At 51.9% G+C, this 14866-nt stretch overlaps 1 protein-coding gene across 1 annotated transcript; it reads right to left on the reverse strand.

Moving 5' to 3' along the window:
- Positions 1-387: 387 nt before the first annotated feature.
- Positions 388-6577, reverse strand: ECR1 (E1 C-terminal related 1). Its single transcript, XM_048707174.2, has 9 exons — positions 6281-6577; positions 6022-6185; positions 4874-5076; positions 4216-4448; positions 4082-4144; positions 3941-3997; positions 2574-2695; positions 1473-1590; positions 388-895 (listed from the first exon to the last, which is right to left on the reverse strand). Exons 1-9 carry the CDS (start codon positions 6398-6400, stop codon positions 608-610), a joined length of 1368 nt encoding a protein of 455 aa, XP_048563131.1. The 5' UTR covers positions 6401-6577; the 3' UTR covers positions 388-607.
- Between the last annotated feature and the right edge of the window lie 8289 nt (positions 6578-14866).

A 14866-nucleotide genomic window follows, 5' to 3' on the forward strand; every position in this document is an offset into this window, starting at 1 on the left:
CTAAACATTTTGATATCGTATTTGTAATTTTCCGAGTTAATATGAATTTGTTATGAACTTTTTAAAGTGACAGTCAAACGGTCAAGAAGTGGCTTGGGCAGGACCTTGGAAACTAGAGACAAAACAGCTGAATGGGACACAACTAGGGGCATAAAATTGAGTATCCCAACCAAAATTCTACATATAGGATTATGTTTTTCCTCTCAGCTAAAGAGACCCTGAAACAGTTACAGAAGGAAAGGGCTTGTCCGAGATGCAAGGATTTCTCAGGCTCCCGGGTATTCGAATTATTTTATGAGATTATTAGTACTTATATTTTTGGCATTGAACTGCATAACTGAACTAATTTTGGCACTACTATTTTATGAGATCATGACAGGAACCATCTTCTCGGCAAAACTGTTGCGTCTTAAACGTGAAATAGCATGACCAGTCCACCACTGAGATACAAGTCAAACTACTACAGACTACTAAGTTTTGCCAAATATATTTTAAGTTAAACCGAAGAGATTGTGCAAGTGTAAATTTCAGCTTCTGTTTCATCTGTGCTTCCAAATACACTACTCTCTCAACGAAATGGGAGGTTAATATTATCTAAACGATGATATCACGAGCTCTCAGTTGTATCCATCTTCGAAGCTTCCTCGACGCCCTTGAAGGCCACTCGCAGCTTCCTCAGCGATGACACTTTCTTGCCATTGCTCTCCGCCATACCACTAACATGCACAGTAGCAAATGGGGTTCCTTTAAGGAGCTCAAACATGGGGATGCTCAGGTTTGGCCGTGTCATCTGCTCAAGAACTTCTGGCGACTGCATGTACAGATTGTTGCCTCCGTGCGTTACGCTAGCTTTTGACATCAGCAATTTGGGGTGCTCCTCAAGCATCTTGATGAACTGTCCATGATAAGTGGAAAGGGGATTCAGAAATCTACAGGCACACAGGCTCCGTATGCACAACAGTACATTCTCTATTCAGTGCCATTTTAGAATTATATGTTGATGCAACTAGGAACATAAACCTAGGTATTAAACTGCCTAGTCTTTGTGTCAGTGAGGAAGTGTTTTCTTTTCAACTTTCTCGTTGTTCAGAATATAGTAAAACCCACTATTTGCTTTATTTATAAAGCGGGGCGAAAGCCTTTTTGGGTAAAACCCACTATTTTGAAATACCATTTTGCTGAAAATACGGCACATGTTTTGAAGTTTGCAGGCAATGCAGCAAAATATACTTGTCTTTTGAGCCAAATGATGTATTTTTTTACATGATGAATGCATTCATGTATGTGCACGTGTGAGCTAAATAAAACTTCATGTTTATGTATTTGAAAGTTAACATCTTAGCACCATCCATATTTTGTGTACATATGTAGTTCATGATTCATCTCAGCCCCTTTCAAGTCGATATATACCTTCATTATACGAATAGATGTGCACAAGGTATGCAAGTTTTTATGATTTGAGTGTTACTGACCTCCGAAAGCGTCGATGTTGTATCCAGCTCAATAAGGGTACCAGGCCCACATACAAGGCAATCTGTATCTCTAACAAACTCTGTGACTTTAATATGAGTTCCTACAAGACCATTGTACCTGCATGAGAACATAAAATAACTGTTAGGCTCTTCAAATTGGCAATGCGTCATGTTTTTGTAACCGAAATGCATCTCCTTTAGATATGGTTGTCAAACAAGTTACCAGCAACAATACCATGTGGTGTATGTAAACAATATTTTGAGGGAATATGGCGACATATGATACAATAAGTCAATAACCAATTTTAACCAAATGATTTCAACCAATCAAGGATAGAATAGAATGCTATCACAAGACAAAAAAAGAACCTCAAGCAAATAATAGCTATGTAGTTTGGAATGAAAAATAATATTTATTTGCCACATGATTAAGAGAAAATAATAGCTAGCCAAACACCCAAATCAATAGGAGCAATTCAAGCAAATTAGATTCATAATGCGCCACATTGCTAATGAAGCTTTACTTCTGAATGTGTGCGCTCAAATAACCGAAGAGTTTCTTTCAACAAGCTGTATTTGTCTCGAAATCAGAAAGTTTGCATGTTCCTTTTTCAAAAAAGCTTTGCATGCGAGATATTGCCTACCGCGAACAGACGTGAATAATAGTGAAGATTATATGTTTTCCTTTTGTCATCAATTGAAAGTTGGTGTGTATGGTTCATTTATAATTTATTATCTAAAATATTAGTCTGTTTGGAATCTGTTGCTTAGGTTGTCAGACATGTGCGCCTGCAGTTTTATCCAGTTCATACACTGAAATAAACTCAGGTGAGTGAAATGAACCATTACAAGTAATACAACATGAATCAACCTATCATTTTCTGAATACTCTTATGGTGTGCCTTCCTGACTAACCAATGCATGGTCCACTTTGCTGCAGGAGTTTTGGCATGTATGTTTTGCATTCAAACAGTAATAGTTTTGGCTAAAAGATAAGAATAAAAGTATTTACAAGTAACACGATAAAAAAACTTCGGTCTTACTTTTTGGGGATACCGACTATTTGAGTAACAGAGTAAGAATGGGAGTAATGCAACTCACGTGAGATAATTTGACACGCTTTTGCTGCAGCCAGAGACAAGCTTCAAAGCTTCAAGTGCACATGCGGCAGAAATAATTGCATTTGTTGAAGCAATAGCTGGGATGATATTCTTGACAACACCCTGTAATCAGGAATACAAATTTCAATGCCCTCTTAAAATTAACAACTCTGTGCTTCCTGATTCCAAGATGTATACAACAGAAAAAATAATAAAATTGTACTTGGGTCATCTAAATAACTGAGAATCCAAATTAATTGGCCTGAAGGAATATAGAGGGATAAGAAAATTTGCAGATTAGATCACTGGCGCAACAATAGCAAAAATGCCTCCACATACTACGAAATGTGAAAAGGTTCTCTCTGAAATGCCTACTATCTGAAGGACACTAAGATACATTCTAAGTTGTGGGATTCCCATTAAGCGGTGGTAATTTTATTTTATAATTGACATTAAGTAGGCGGATGTAACAGACCAAAGAAGCATCAGTGGCATATAGAGAATTAGTTGCTGATAAACTAACTAAATGGCACAAAAACTTCTGTCAGAAGAAAAAATTGGACATAACGCAATACTGTGGAAATTAAACATTGACAAGCATGCTGAAGCTGCATAGGTGACAGCTAAATCATGTGTGAATAGATATTTTTTTGCACAAAGCAAAAGAGCAGCATGCAGAAAAGAGACAGAGATTATTGTGTGAATAGATATTTATTCAGAAAAATCATATGTAGGTGGATTACAAGGCTAGTTAACTTTAAACGTTGCTATGATTAAACAAAACTTACACAAGTTATAAACTAAGACCATTCTTATTTACAACTTCTTAAATATCAATCTGTCCACTATTGAAGTGGATAATGCTACCAGTGCCAGCTTGCCCATAGTGCAAACCTGCACACAGCCTAATCCAACTACACAATGATTATAACAGCAAATACTAGTAGCAAAATCACCTACTATTGGAGCACAGCAGACTACTAGAAAAACGAGATAATCTTAACAGGGCGGAATTTGGAGTATATGGCAGATATTGAATTTGAGCTGCATCCACACTCACTCACAAAACTTCCGACCAACCCAGCACTGGAATTTTCACCTTGCCAGCACAATATTGTTGGCCCCCTTTAACATGAATTTAACGTAATAAGGGTGGGTTTGCTTTGATATATAAAGGTATAAATAACAAAATACTATGATTCTGCCAAGAATTTTGATTGTTATTAGTTTTACGATAGAATGCATTATTAACAAGGGCACAAGCACAGTTCACAATAGAGGAGTATAACATTGAAACATTCTGGGATAGATAGGGATTAAAGTTACATCTTAGGCCTGGAGAATAAATAAACGGAGAAGATGACACACCTGAGTCAAAGAATACGTAACTCCGGAAATACCAAAAAGTTCTGCTCTCTTTAAAGCCTGTCAAGTATACATGACAAAAGATTAGACAGAAAAAAAGATAGGACACTATATAATTTTGTATGTCATCACACTAGAGCAAACCTCTGAATAAATCCACTGCATATGTTCTGTATCATCAGCATCAAAAGGTTTTCCACTGTGAACCTACAAGACAAAATATATTTGTTACAAATGAAAATAAATTAAAGGGCAAATTACAGATACAAGAATTATACCTCGTCCCATTTGATCAAATGAGCATACTCAATGCAATGAGCTGCAGTTCTTGGAGTCTCAGCAAGGGTACATAAGGGAAACTTGACCTGGGGAGGAAAAAGCCATATGTTGCATTCAAAGCAAGGCGTCGTCCCTGGTATAATGACTCTAGCGTGACCTTTGAAACCTTCTGTCCCACCATCTACCATAGGTTTAACTGTCTCCTGGACTGGTTTGTCGTCTGCGTCATACTCTGCAATTTCAAAGACATACCGGCATCAGTACATAAATGAAGGATATTATGAGTTTCATTGTGTAAATGTACTAGTTTCTCATCATTTGAGTCATAAACGGGAAAATACTACCTGTATTAAATTAGAGAACCTTGATTTTATCATTTTATGTGCAGCCCAACATACCGTTTTACTTGGGATGGAAATATTAACACAGAACAGTATTGATTCACATTTATCTCTAGCACTTTTTTTGCAAAACTTTCTTCAGTCTCAATCTATAGTTGCTATGAATGTGCATGTTATAGTCACTTGCAAATTTAAATTGGAATTTATACAAGGAAAGGACATATGAACACATTGCCGACCAAAGATATTTACTAGTTGAAGCCTTCTTTCCAAGTAAAAGACTAGAGATCCATAAAAACGGCATTGAAATATATACCTAAGAAACCACAAGCCACAGAATTGATGTAGCTTCGAGCTTCAATTGAGTCCAGACCAAGAACAATTATTTGGAACTGATTATAGAACTCTAGCTCTTTATCTTCAATCCTACAAAAATGGGGCACAATGTTCACTCCACTAACTCGCTCCATAACCCTCTTCGCAGCTACTTCAGCCTTGGGCTTCCCAACGTCTTGAATCCTGTACAAAATCACATGCAATGCTCATTGAGATGGTAACATTACAGAGAAACGTAAATAGAACATGCAAAATCCAAACAGATATACAGTTGATGCCGCAATAAAGTGAGGTTTTGGCCTTACTCGATGAGTAAGGCTTGGTTTGCAGTTGTTGTCCTGTGCAGTGCTTATGTTTACAGCTGCTGTCAATTCAATTATTTATTGTGTGTGTGAGAATCTATCACTGGTTTGGCAATCATACTGAAGTTAGACAAAGTGTCGTATTCAATGATTGGCCTCCAATGATCTTGCATGTTTATGACCACAATAATTGTTTGGCTGCTTGCAACTTGATTAAGAACAGGTAGCGTTTCAAAAAAAAAATTAAGAACAGGTAGCAAAACATACAGTATCTATCTAATATCTTAGAAGGGATTCAATGACACAAGATTATCATAATCCACCGTATACCATGCTGACCAAATTTTATGGAGAATGAGGATTCCTTTTTTACCAATATATTTGTTATTGCTTCAGAAACTCGCATAATATTTATCTAATATATACCATGGATAATGCGTTCTTGTAGTTATCTAATTTCTAATGTACCATGCCCACATAATATTTTCCAAATGCTGATATATTGTTGACATCACATCACATGGGACAAAAGTATATGTTAACCTGAAATCCTCTCTACTGTTCCTCACTTCCGGTCACTCAGAACTTGCAAATAATTGAACCCAGTTTCATTTTAGAGGACCTAACAGTAGAACGTCCTTCTATTTATCTATTCTCCAATCCGTACATTGCTCACTATCTATGCAAGCCAGAAATATTATCCCGTGGAGCAAACAACCTTAAATCTAGCGCTTAGCACGTGAACAAGGCAGCAAAGTTTAATACCACTATACTGCATAAACCCTATTCTTGTGTATAATCAGAAGGACTGGGTGTCGAGAAGGACCTGAAGAGGAACTGGCGGTTGAGGTTGGAGACGTCGATGGTGTCCATGTCGATGACGTGCAGGTTCTTGAACCCGGAGAGGGCGAGGTCCTTGAGGAGCTCGCAGCCCAGCCCGCCCGCCCCCACCACCAGCACCTCGACGTAGCTCCCAATAAGGTCCCGCAGCTGCAAGCACGGCGCAAGTAGCCGATTCAGTGTGAAATCGCGAGAAGGATCGAAAACGCCGGACAGGGGTTGGAGCGGTGGCGGCGGCGGCTCACCACGGGGCTGGGATCGAAGGTGGAGTGAACGAGGTTCCCGGGGCGGGAGAGGAGCATGTCCAGGTCTCTCCACCTTTCGGGCTCCGTTGGCGGCGGCGCCGCCGCGTCGGGGGAAGCCATCTCGCCTGCCTTTGGACGGGGGAATCTGTAGGATGTATCGTAGTCGAGGCGCCGAGGGTAGGGCGTGCGGCCGAGGTGGGGGAAGGAGACGAGAGAAATAACTCAGGACCTTGGAGTGTGCGGCTAGGATGCGTGATTTGTCAGATCGGACGGCTGCGGTTAGAGGCTGCAGCGCAAGGCAGCAAGCCCAGAGCAAGCCTGGCCCCTCGAGCCTAGGTGAGCTAAAACAGTGAGAAAACCAACATCTGCATCTATTAGGACGTGTTTGGTTGGTCGCATTAGGTTGGGCCAGACCCGTGCCGAAAGAATCTGACTTATTTGATTGCCTGAGCTGTATCAAAAACCTGGCCCGCACGAACCTCAAAGTAGGCATCAGCCTGGCTCTGGAGGAACGGCCGAATCGGTCATTTTTTTGTGGTCCAGGCTCGCTCGAGCCACGTATGGCGAGCGCCTGCACGCCTTAGGACGCGCGGGAGACGACGTGATTGCTCATAACTCCCCACGCCCTCCCTCGTCACCTCCCTCGCCGGTTCACACCCACTCCCTCTCTCTCACCTCACCGCCCGTTCGGTTTCTCCGATGGCCACGCCGGCGTCTCGCCACGCCCCACCCACTCCGGTCATCGCCGGCAGCAATCCCATCCAAGAGAGGTGGGTTGACGGCCACTCCGCGGCCGGAGTAGATCTGGCGGCGGCACTGCGAGCTCCCTCCCCTGTCTGCATCATGCCGCCGCCCCGGGCCAATGCAGCGCCGGCACCGGTCGCTCCGGCTCCGCCACCGGAGCCGGTGGTCCTCTCCATCGGCTCAAACATCGCGGGGATCCAATACCTGCCGGCGGCGTCCTTTGCAGGCCCCCCCCCATAAGAGAGGTTTTCTCATCTGCGTCCGGTGCAAGGGGAGGGGATCTCGAGGACGCCGGTGTCATCTTCGAGCCGGTGCAAGGGGAGGGGATCTCGAGGACGCCGGTGTCATCTTCGAGCCGGTGCAAGGGGAGGGGATCTCGAGGACGCCGACGTCATCTTCGAGCCGGCGCAAGCTGAGGTGCACGGCCGCGGCCCTGGGAATGGTCGGGTCCTCTTCATCGGCGGCGGCAGCACCCCTCTTCCAGCCGGAGTTTTCACCACGGCTAGCGTACGCTACACCGCCAACCCCCACTGTAAGCTCTCTAATCCTCCTCTGCTTCTTAGTTGGGGTTCTTAGGGTAGTTCATAGTGTGCTAGAATAGATTGTGGCCCGTACATTCGATCCCATTCGACTGGATTCTACTAGATACGACCGGATTCGGTGATAATCCACTGTTTTGGGGATGAACAAGAGTGCATGTTTACTTTGTTCATCCCATATTCCTAGATTGTACATAATGTAGTGGTAGCTTGCATCGTTTTAGTGTCACATTGTTACTTTCTACTGCCAAATTGTTAGTTTGTGGTGCCACATTATGTGTTCTTGATGCTAATACTAGTGTATATGATACTGTTGTTAGTTCTTACTGATGTTGTTCATGCTACTCTTTTGCTGCTATTATTGGTGCTACTCTTCTTGCTGTTGTTGTTATGTTGCTCTTGTTGCTAGGGTACGTGAGTGCATGTGGCATGCAAGTAGGACATACCTAAATGCCAAAAATAGTATGTGCAAGTAGGACATGTGAGCGGTGGTTTCATATGACCAGTGTTAGCACTGATAATTATAACTGTCGGCGTTCTGGGAACGGGGGTCCCCAGACTTGCCTGCCTGCGGCCTACGGCGTGGCTCAAAGGGGGGCCAGCATGGCCCATCTTCACCAACACAGACCCAGGACCCTCACGAGGGGCCAAGCCTCGCGGGGCGGACGACGCAGAGCTTCCTCAGGTACGGCCTCATCAGGCTGGCTCGCGAGGAGGCGGAGAGATCAAGGCGGGGTACCTCACGAGGTGCCCGTGACGCAAGCCATCACGACCAAAGGCGCCAGGCGGGTGCCAGCCCGCGCAGCGTCCTCCTTTCCTCTTTGGTGCAAAGGGAGCAAGCGTAGCCGCGGAGTACCGAGGCATCAGGCAAAGGTTGCCATTTCGGTGCAACAAGACCAAGACCAGGAGGACTGCAAGACGGAGGTCATCGTGGAGCCCAAGACGGCGTCACCACCAGAGCTTTGTGCAGGCAAAGACTACTTTTGTTAGGATAGCTAGTACTAGCTGTCCCCCTTCAAATTAGCCCGCCATTGTTGGCTCCCTTCCCGCTCGATATTTGGAAAGAGGACCAGGACCTCTATAAATAGGACTAGCCACCCCAGGGAAGAGGGGATCGAGAATCAGAGAGAGAGAGAATCAAGAATTAGAGAATTAGAGAGAGAGAGAAGGGAGACTGAACTCCTCCCAGCAGTTCATCGCCCCAGCCAAGAGCAGACCCTCGCGAGGCTGTTCTTCCTTGTATTGTTCATCATCATCAGCCCAAGAGGCAATCCACCACACCACCCACTGGAGTAGGGTATTACACCACAACGGTGGCCCGAACCAGTATAAACCCTGTGTCATTCGTGTTGTTCTTTCCACAGCTTAGATCTTAGCGAGGCGGAGGGGTGCAGGTAGGTAGGAGGCGAAATCTCCGCGCACATCCCAGTGTTCGAACCTCAAGGGTCTGCCGGAACCCGAAATCTGACATTTGGCGCGCCAGGTAGGGGTGCGCCGGAATTCGTCTTCCACCGCCCCGTTCTCCTCCGACCATCGCGCCCATGTCTAACGCTCGTCGTGCCCGCGCCGAGCGCCGGGCCGCTCTCGCTTCCCGTGTCGCCCAGACGGCTCCTGTCGGCGGGCGTCCTCGCCGTTCCCCGTCACCTGCCGTCAACGCCGCCACCGGCCCGGCGGGGGACGAGCAGCAAGCATCGTCTCAGCATCCGTCCGTGCGGCAAGACGGCCGCACCGCTACTCCCTCGCTCACCCCAGCTGGTTCTTCGTCCCGCGCGCTCCGCCCACCCATGGAGGCTTGAGTTGCGCTCATCGCGGCAAACGAGCTCCTGTGCTACCGACCCGTCGACGACGTCTACGAAGAATGGCTCGACCGCGTCGCCGAGCTCGTCCGCGCCGCAGGGGGCTCTCCTGCGCCGTCCGCTCCGCTGCACCGCACCCCGCCCCGCGCGGGCGACGAAGCTCCGGCGGCGCCCCGGCTGCCTCCTCCACAAGAAGGCGCCATGGCTCCAAGGCACGTGGCCCCTGGGCAGAACCCGCTCCGTCAGGTGCCAGCGCGGCAAGAGCAGAGCTGCCAAGAAGTCCCTCGCCCGCAAGAAGCTGCCCGGGCGCTCCCTATTCCAGCACGTCGTGACCATGCTCCTGTTCCCGCACGTCAAGACCCAGCTGCAGCGCGTGGGGACATGCAAGACCAAGCTCTCCGTCACCCAAGGCCTCCCGTGGCCACGGCAGGCTGCCGCGCCTTCACCATCGAGCTACGCAGCGTCGCGTGGCCCGGCAAGTTCAAGCCGGACCTGCCTCCTTGTTACGATGGCACGGCTGACCCTGCGGAGTTCCTCCAGCTCTATGAGCTGGGCATCGAAGCTGCCAACGGAGACGAGAAGGTCATGGCGAACTGGTTTCCCATGGCGCTCAAGGACGGGGCCCGCACCTGGCTCCTGAACCTGGCTTTGGGCACGATCTCCTCCTGGGACGAGATGCGCACCCGCTTCATCGCCAACTTCCAAGGTACTCGCGACCGGCCACCCGCCGTGAGCGACATGCGCCGCATCAAGCAACAACCCGGGGAGACCCTGCAGAAGTACATCCAGCGCTTCAACAACGCACGCCTCAAGATTCCCAAGGTGACCGAGGAGGCCATCATCTCAGCCTTCTCCGACGGCGTGCACAATGTCAAGATGAAGGAGGAGCTGGCGATGCATGAAGACCTGTGCACTTCCTTGGAGCTGTTCAACTTGGCGACCAAGTGCGCCAGGGCTGAGGAAGGGCGTCTCTCCCTCCTCGAGTTGCCTGCCGCAGACCTAGAAGAGAAGAAGCCCAAGGCCAAGGATGTGAAGCGCAAGGGGGCTGCCATGCTCGCAGCAGAACCAGACACCAAGCGGGGAAGAGATCAACCCGAACCTTCCAAGGGCAGCCGGTACTGTGTGTACCACGACCTCCACACCCACAACACCAACGAATGTCAAGAGCTCCGAGCTGTGCGAGAAGGAAGGATCGTCGTCGCCCCGACCGCGGTGACCGGGGCTACGGTCGAGGAGGAGGAAGGAACGCAGGACACTGGGAAGACCGTGGCCCGCGCCAAGGGTGGCGTGATCAACCTCGCGAGGATCACTGGCAAGACCCGCCTCGCGAGGGAGACTAGAGGGATCAGCCTCGCGAGGATCGCCCGCATGGCAACGCAGGCCTCCCTCCGCTGCCGCCGCAGCCAAGGAGAAACGAGGACCGCCACCAAGACGAGGGGGCTGGGGGCTTCCAGGAGCCGCGCGCGATCGCCTGCATCCTAGACGGGGCTCAGGCCCCAGCCTCTCAACGCATCTTCAAGCAGTTCGCCCGCGAAGTGAATGCAGTCCTCCCCAGGCTTGAAGCCACGCGCCCTCTCAGGTGGTCGGCGTGCGCCATCACGTTCAGCTCAGTAGATCAGCTCAAGTGTGCAGCTACAGCCGGAGTCCTCCCGATGCTTTGTTCCCCAATCATCAGCAACGTGGTGGTCACCAGGACCCTCATCGATGGCGGGGCAGGGCTCAACGTCCTGTCCGTGGAAACATTCAACAATCTCCAAGTGCCCTACAGCCAGCTTCAGCCAACCAAGCCCTTCTCCGGAATCACCGACGGCTCCACGGTCCCGATTGGGCAGGTCCGCCTCCCTGTCACCTTCGGGGCACGCGACAACTACTGCACCGAGCTCATCGACTTCGACGTCGCTCACATTCGCCTGTCGTACAACGCCATCCTTGGGTACCCATTCTGGCCAAGTTCATGGCCGTAACTCACCACGGCTACAACGTCCTCAAGATGCCAGGAAGTGGCGGAGTCATCACGGTGCCCTGTGAAGAGAAGGACGCGGTGTGTTCCCTGGAACGAGCCTTTCAGGCCGCGTCACTGGAAGACCCGGGTCGCGGAAGCAGGAGGCTTCCCGAGACCGCCCCCAAGAAGAAGAAGACATTGTCCGGCCCGGCCCCTCAGGAGGCAGGCCCCTCTGGGCCCGTGCCTTCCCAGGGGGAACCTCCTTCCGTCACATAGGAAAGCGCGCCCGGCGCCCTCCTCAGGCAGGGCTCGGGGGCTCTCCCCTGGAGGGCCACCGACCTGGCTAGGGTCACGAGGGAGGCGCTTGGGCAACACATGGAGGCGTGTTTCGAAGCACGTTTCCCTCAAGAAGGAGTAAGGCAAGGAGAGCCAGACCCTCAGGAGTTCGTCAGCAAGGCCATTCAGGAGTTACAGGAGTCAAGGGTCATGAAAGGCGGCCGCCGTCTACCAGCAGTGGCTCCCCATCCAGGCGAGGATGGTGGGCTGCGCGTCTGCATCGACATACCAGGGCTCAACCGAGTCACCTCTCTGGAGCGCCTCTGGCCCTCGCGAGTGGGGCGCTACGGAGGTCCACCCCACAGCTACGTTCGCATGCCTTACGGCTTGCCGAACGCGGCTGTCACGCACCAGCGCCTCACGAGGGGCACCATGGAGGCACAAGAGGCCAGGCGTTCCGCAGCCCTGGCGGAGATGGAGATGGTCCGCAGAGAGCCACCAGCGCCTCCGGAGCCTCCCGAGGCCCCTGGGCCTGGGGGCTCGTGAGGATCGGCTTCCGCAGCCCACCGAGTCTGCTACACCAACACCCCTTCGTCCTCAATGTCATCAGGTGACATCTTTCAAGTTTCACTTCCAGCTGGGAGCGCCCCCCCAGGGTGCATTATTCCCAGGCTGCGTGGGTCCGTCCCTGCGGCATGTATCCCTTTTATTTCATGTTGTTAGCTTACCTTGTTGGGGGCGCCCCTCGGGCTGCATGATCCCCAAGTCGCTCGGGCCAGACCCAGTGATGTCTGCCTTCCCAGCATCTATTTGAATGAATCCACTCCTTTCGCGGCTAATGTGTTTGACCTAGCTGCCCGCTCAACTGACGCCAACTAACGGAACTGCTCTCAAACGGCACAACGCTTGCACATGGGTCCGTCCCTGCAACGCCGACAAACCTGAATGGCTGAGCTCTGGCCGCGGCAGCCCCACATGGCGCCACCTCGTCAAGCCTTCAGTGCCTCGTACCCCTCGGAAGCAACCAACGGCTGACTGTCAATTGTCACGGCAACCCCTCGTTTTTCTATGATGGGTCTACAGGATCTCCAGAAGGAGCTGCGTCAGGCGAGGCCCTTGCGGTGTCTCCTTCGCTCTCACCCGCGCGAACCGCTTGCATGTTAAAGGGGGGTGCCTGAGCATCGCGACTCAGGGCTCCTACTGGCTCTCCAGCCCTCACCCTCTGGCCTTGTCCACGGCATCGCGACCTGGCATACCAGCGACGGCTGAGACTCGCTCGAGGGCCGGGACCCGAGGACGTAGAGCAGAAAGGGGAGCAAAGGCGAGGGGGAGGGACACGCGAGGACCTCGCCGAGCAACCTCACGCCTGCCGATGCACGGACCCGGCGACACACCAGAGAGCGACCCCTGATTCTCGAGATAAGTCACCACCTGGAAGCACCAGCTACCGTGGCACCATCCCCGCACCTAATGCAATCCCGTGTTAGCGACGCCGCTCTCCTTTCTCACCGAACAACGGCTACTTGAGCGCCAAAGGGGACCTCCTGAGCATCGTGAGTCAGGGGCTCTTATCGGACTCCGGGTCGCTCACCTCCTGGCCTTGACCACGGCATAGCGACCTGGCATACCAGCGACAGCTGAAGCCGCCTTGGGACTGGGACCTGTCGGCGCAAAGCACCAAGCCCTCGTGAGGTTCGAAAGGGAGGACTGAGCTAAGACAGAATGAGCAACTCGCACAGTTCTATGACAAGGGTTGTATTAACAAAACAGGATCACAGGCACCTTACAAGCCCCCACGGGACGCGTCTTTGATTCCTCGCAAGGAACAGATCCTAAAGGGACGCTAACTACGCGCGCCCCTACAAAAGACGCCATCATCAACAGTGGGCCGTCAAGCACCGGCGCCAACCCCATCCAGATCAGAGTCGGCGGCGGCCTGACGAGCCCGCCCTGCTCCAGGAGCGGCACCGGCTCGGGGGCTCATAGCTGTCGTCGCTCGTCTCCGGAGTCGCGAAGAGCTCGCCGGAGTCACTGGAGCCTCTGACGCCTCCACCACCTGAGGAGCCGCCAAGGGAGCGGTTGGCGGGCCCAGTCCTCGTCGCGGCAGGGTCCTGGCCACCTTCCCCGGGGCAGCACTCCAGCCAGCGCCCGCTCGCGTCGAAGACCTTGAAGAGCATCACCGAAGCACCATCATAATCCAAGTGGACCGCGAAGACGCCCCTTACCCTGCAAACCCGGGCGATTTCGCTCCAGCCTCGAGTCATGAAGACCTCGCCCGGGGCAACGACCGTGACCTCTGCCTCGGTCGCGAGGGTGCTGCAGCCGGCGTGCTGCAGCCAAAGCTCCAGGGGCTCTCCCTGCGGGACGATGGAGGCGAAGAAGGGAGGAAGGCAAACCCAAGACTAAGGAGGCATGGCGACGTGGAGCACGAGCTCTCGGGAGGAGCCCTCGGTATGGACCCCAGGGGGGACGACCCACACCTTCGTGACCCGTCGGCGCCGACGGCGGCGCCGCCCATGGCGATCAGCATCAGCTCCTTCAGGGCCCTCGATGTGGGCATACAAGGGAAGAGGGAACCCCGGCGGTGCCCGCACGCACCAAGGCCTCGGCACATGGGCCCCCTCGTCCGGGCCACGAAGGACGAGCCGTTTCTTCGGCGAGAGCGGGTCAGGTTCCTCTCGGGGAGCCTTTCCCTTCTCTACCGTCGAGAACCGGCGGATCGGAGCCATCGCAGCAAGACGGAGCAAGGACCGGGAAGAAGGAGAAGCAAGGGGGGATGAACTGGAAGGGCGCACGTCGCTTCGTACTTATAGCCGGCGAAGGCCAACCGTCGACCCCCATGATCGCAGGTAATCATGACCCGCTTTGCATGCAAGGACTTGTCCAATCCGTGCAGTTGCCGAGGCGCCATGGGGAAGTGGAGACGCCCACGTCCAATCAACCGCCACGCGGCGCCCAAGGCCGCAGGCTGTTAGGGCCCGCGGCGCTTCGCTCTTGCCCTTCCGCCTTCCTGCACGGCCAAGTCCGGGCGCACCTTGGGCCCGGGGGCTACTGTCGGCGTTCTGGGAACGGGGGTCCCCAGACTTGCCTGCCTGCGGCCTGCGGTGTGGCTCAAAGGGGGGCCCAGCACAGCCCATCTTCACCAACACAGACCCAGGACCCTCGCGTGGGGCCAAGCCTCGCGAGGTGGACGACGCGGAGCTTCCTCAAGCACGGCCTCATCGGGTTGGCTCGCGAGGAGGCGGAGAGATCAAGGAGGGGTACCTCACGAGGTGCCCGTGACACAAGC

The sequence above is a fragment of the Triticum urartu genome, chromosome 3A (genome assembly GCF_056163025.1).
Source record: "Triticum urartu cultivar PI428250 chromosome 3A, HENAU_Tu73, whole genome shotgun sequence".
NCBI lineage: Eukaryota > Viridiplantae > Streptophyta > Magnoliopsida > Poales > Poaceae > Triticum > Triticum urartu.

Excerpts from the sequence above, each read along its gene's own strand:
- ECR1 (XM_048707174.2), bottom strand. The coding sequence starts at position 6,400 with ATGGCTTCCCCCGACGCGGCGGCGCCGCCGCCAACGGAGCCCGAAAGG. Across the intron at positions 4,145-4,215 it reads ATTTGATCAAATGGGACGAG|GTTCACAGTGGAAAACCTTT; the intron begins GTATAATTCTTG and ends TTTGTCTTGTAG. Across the intron at positions 2,696-3,940 it reads TTACGTATTCTTTGACTCAG|GGTGTTGTCAAGAATATCAT; the intron begins GTGTGTCATCTT and ends TCCTGATTACAG.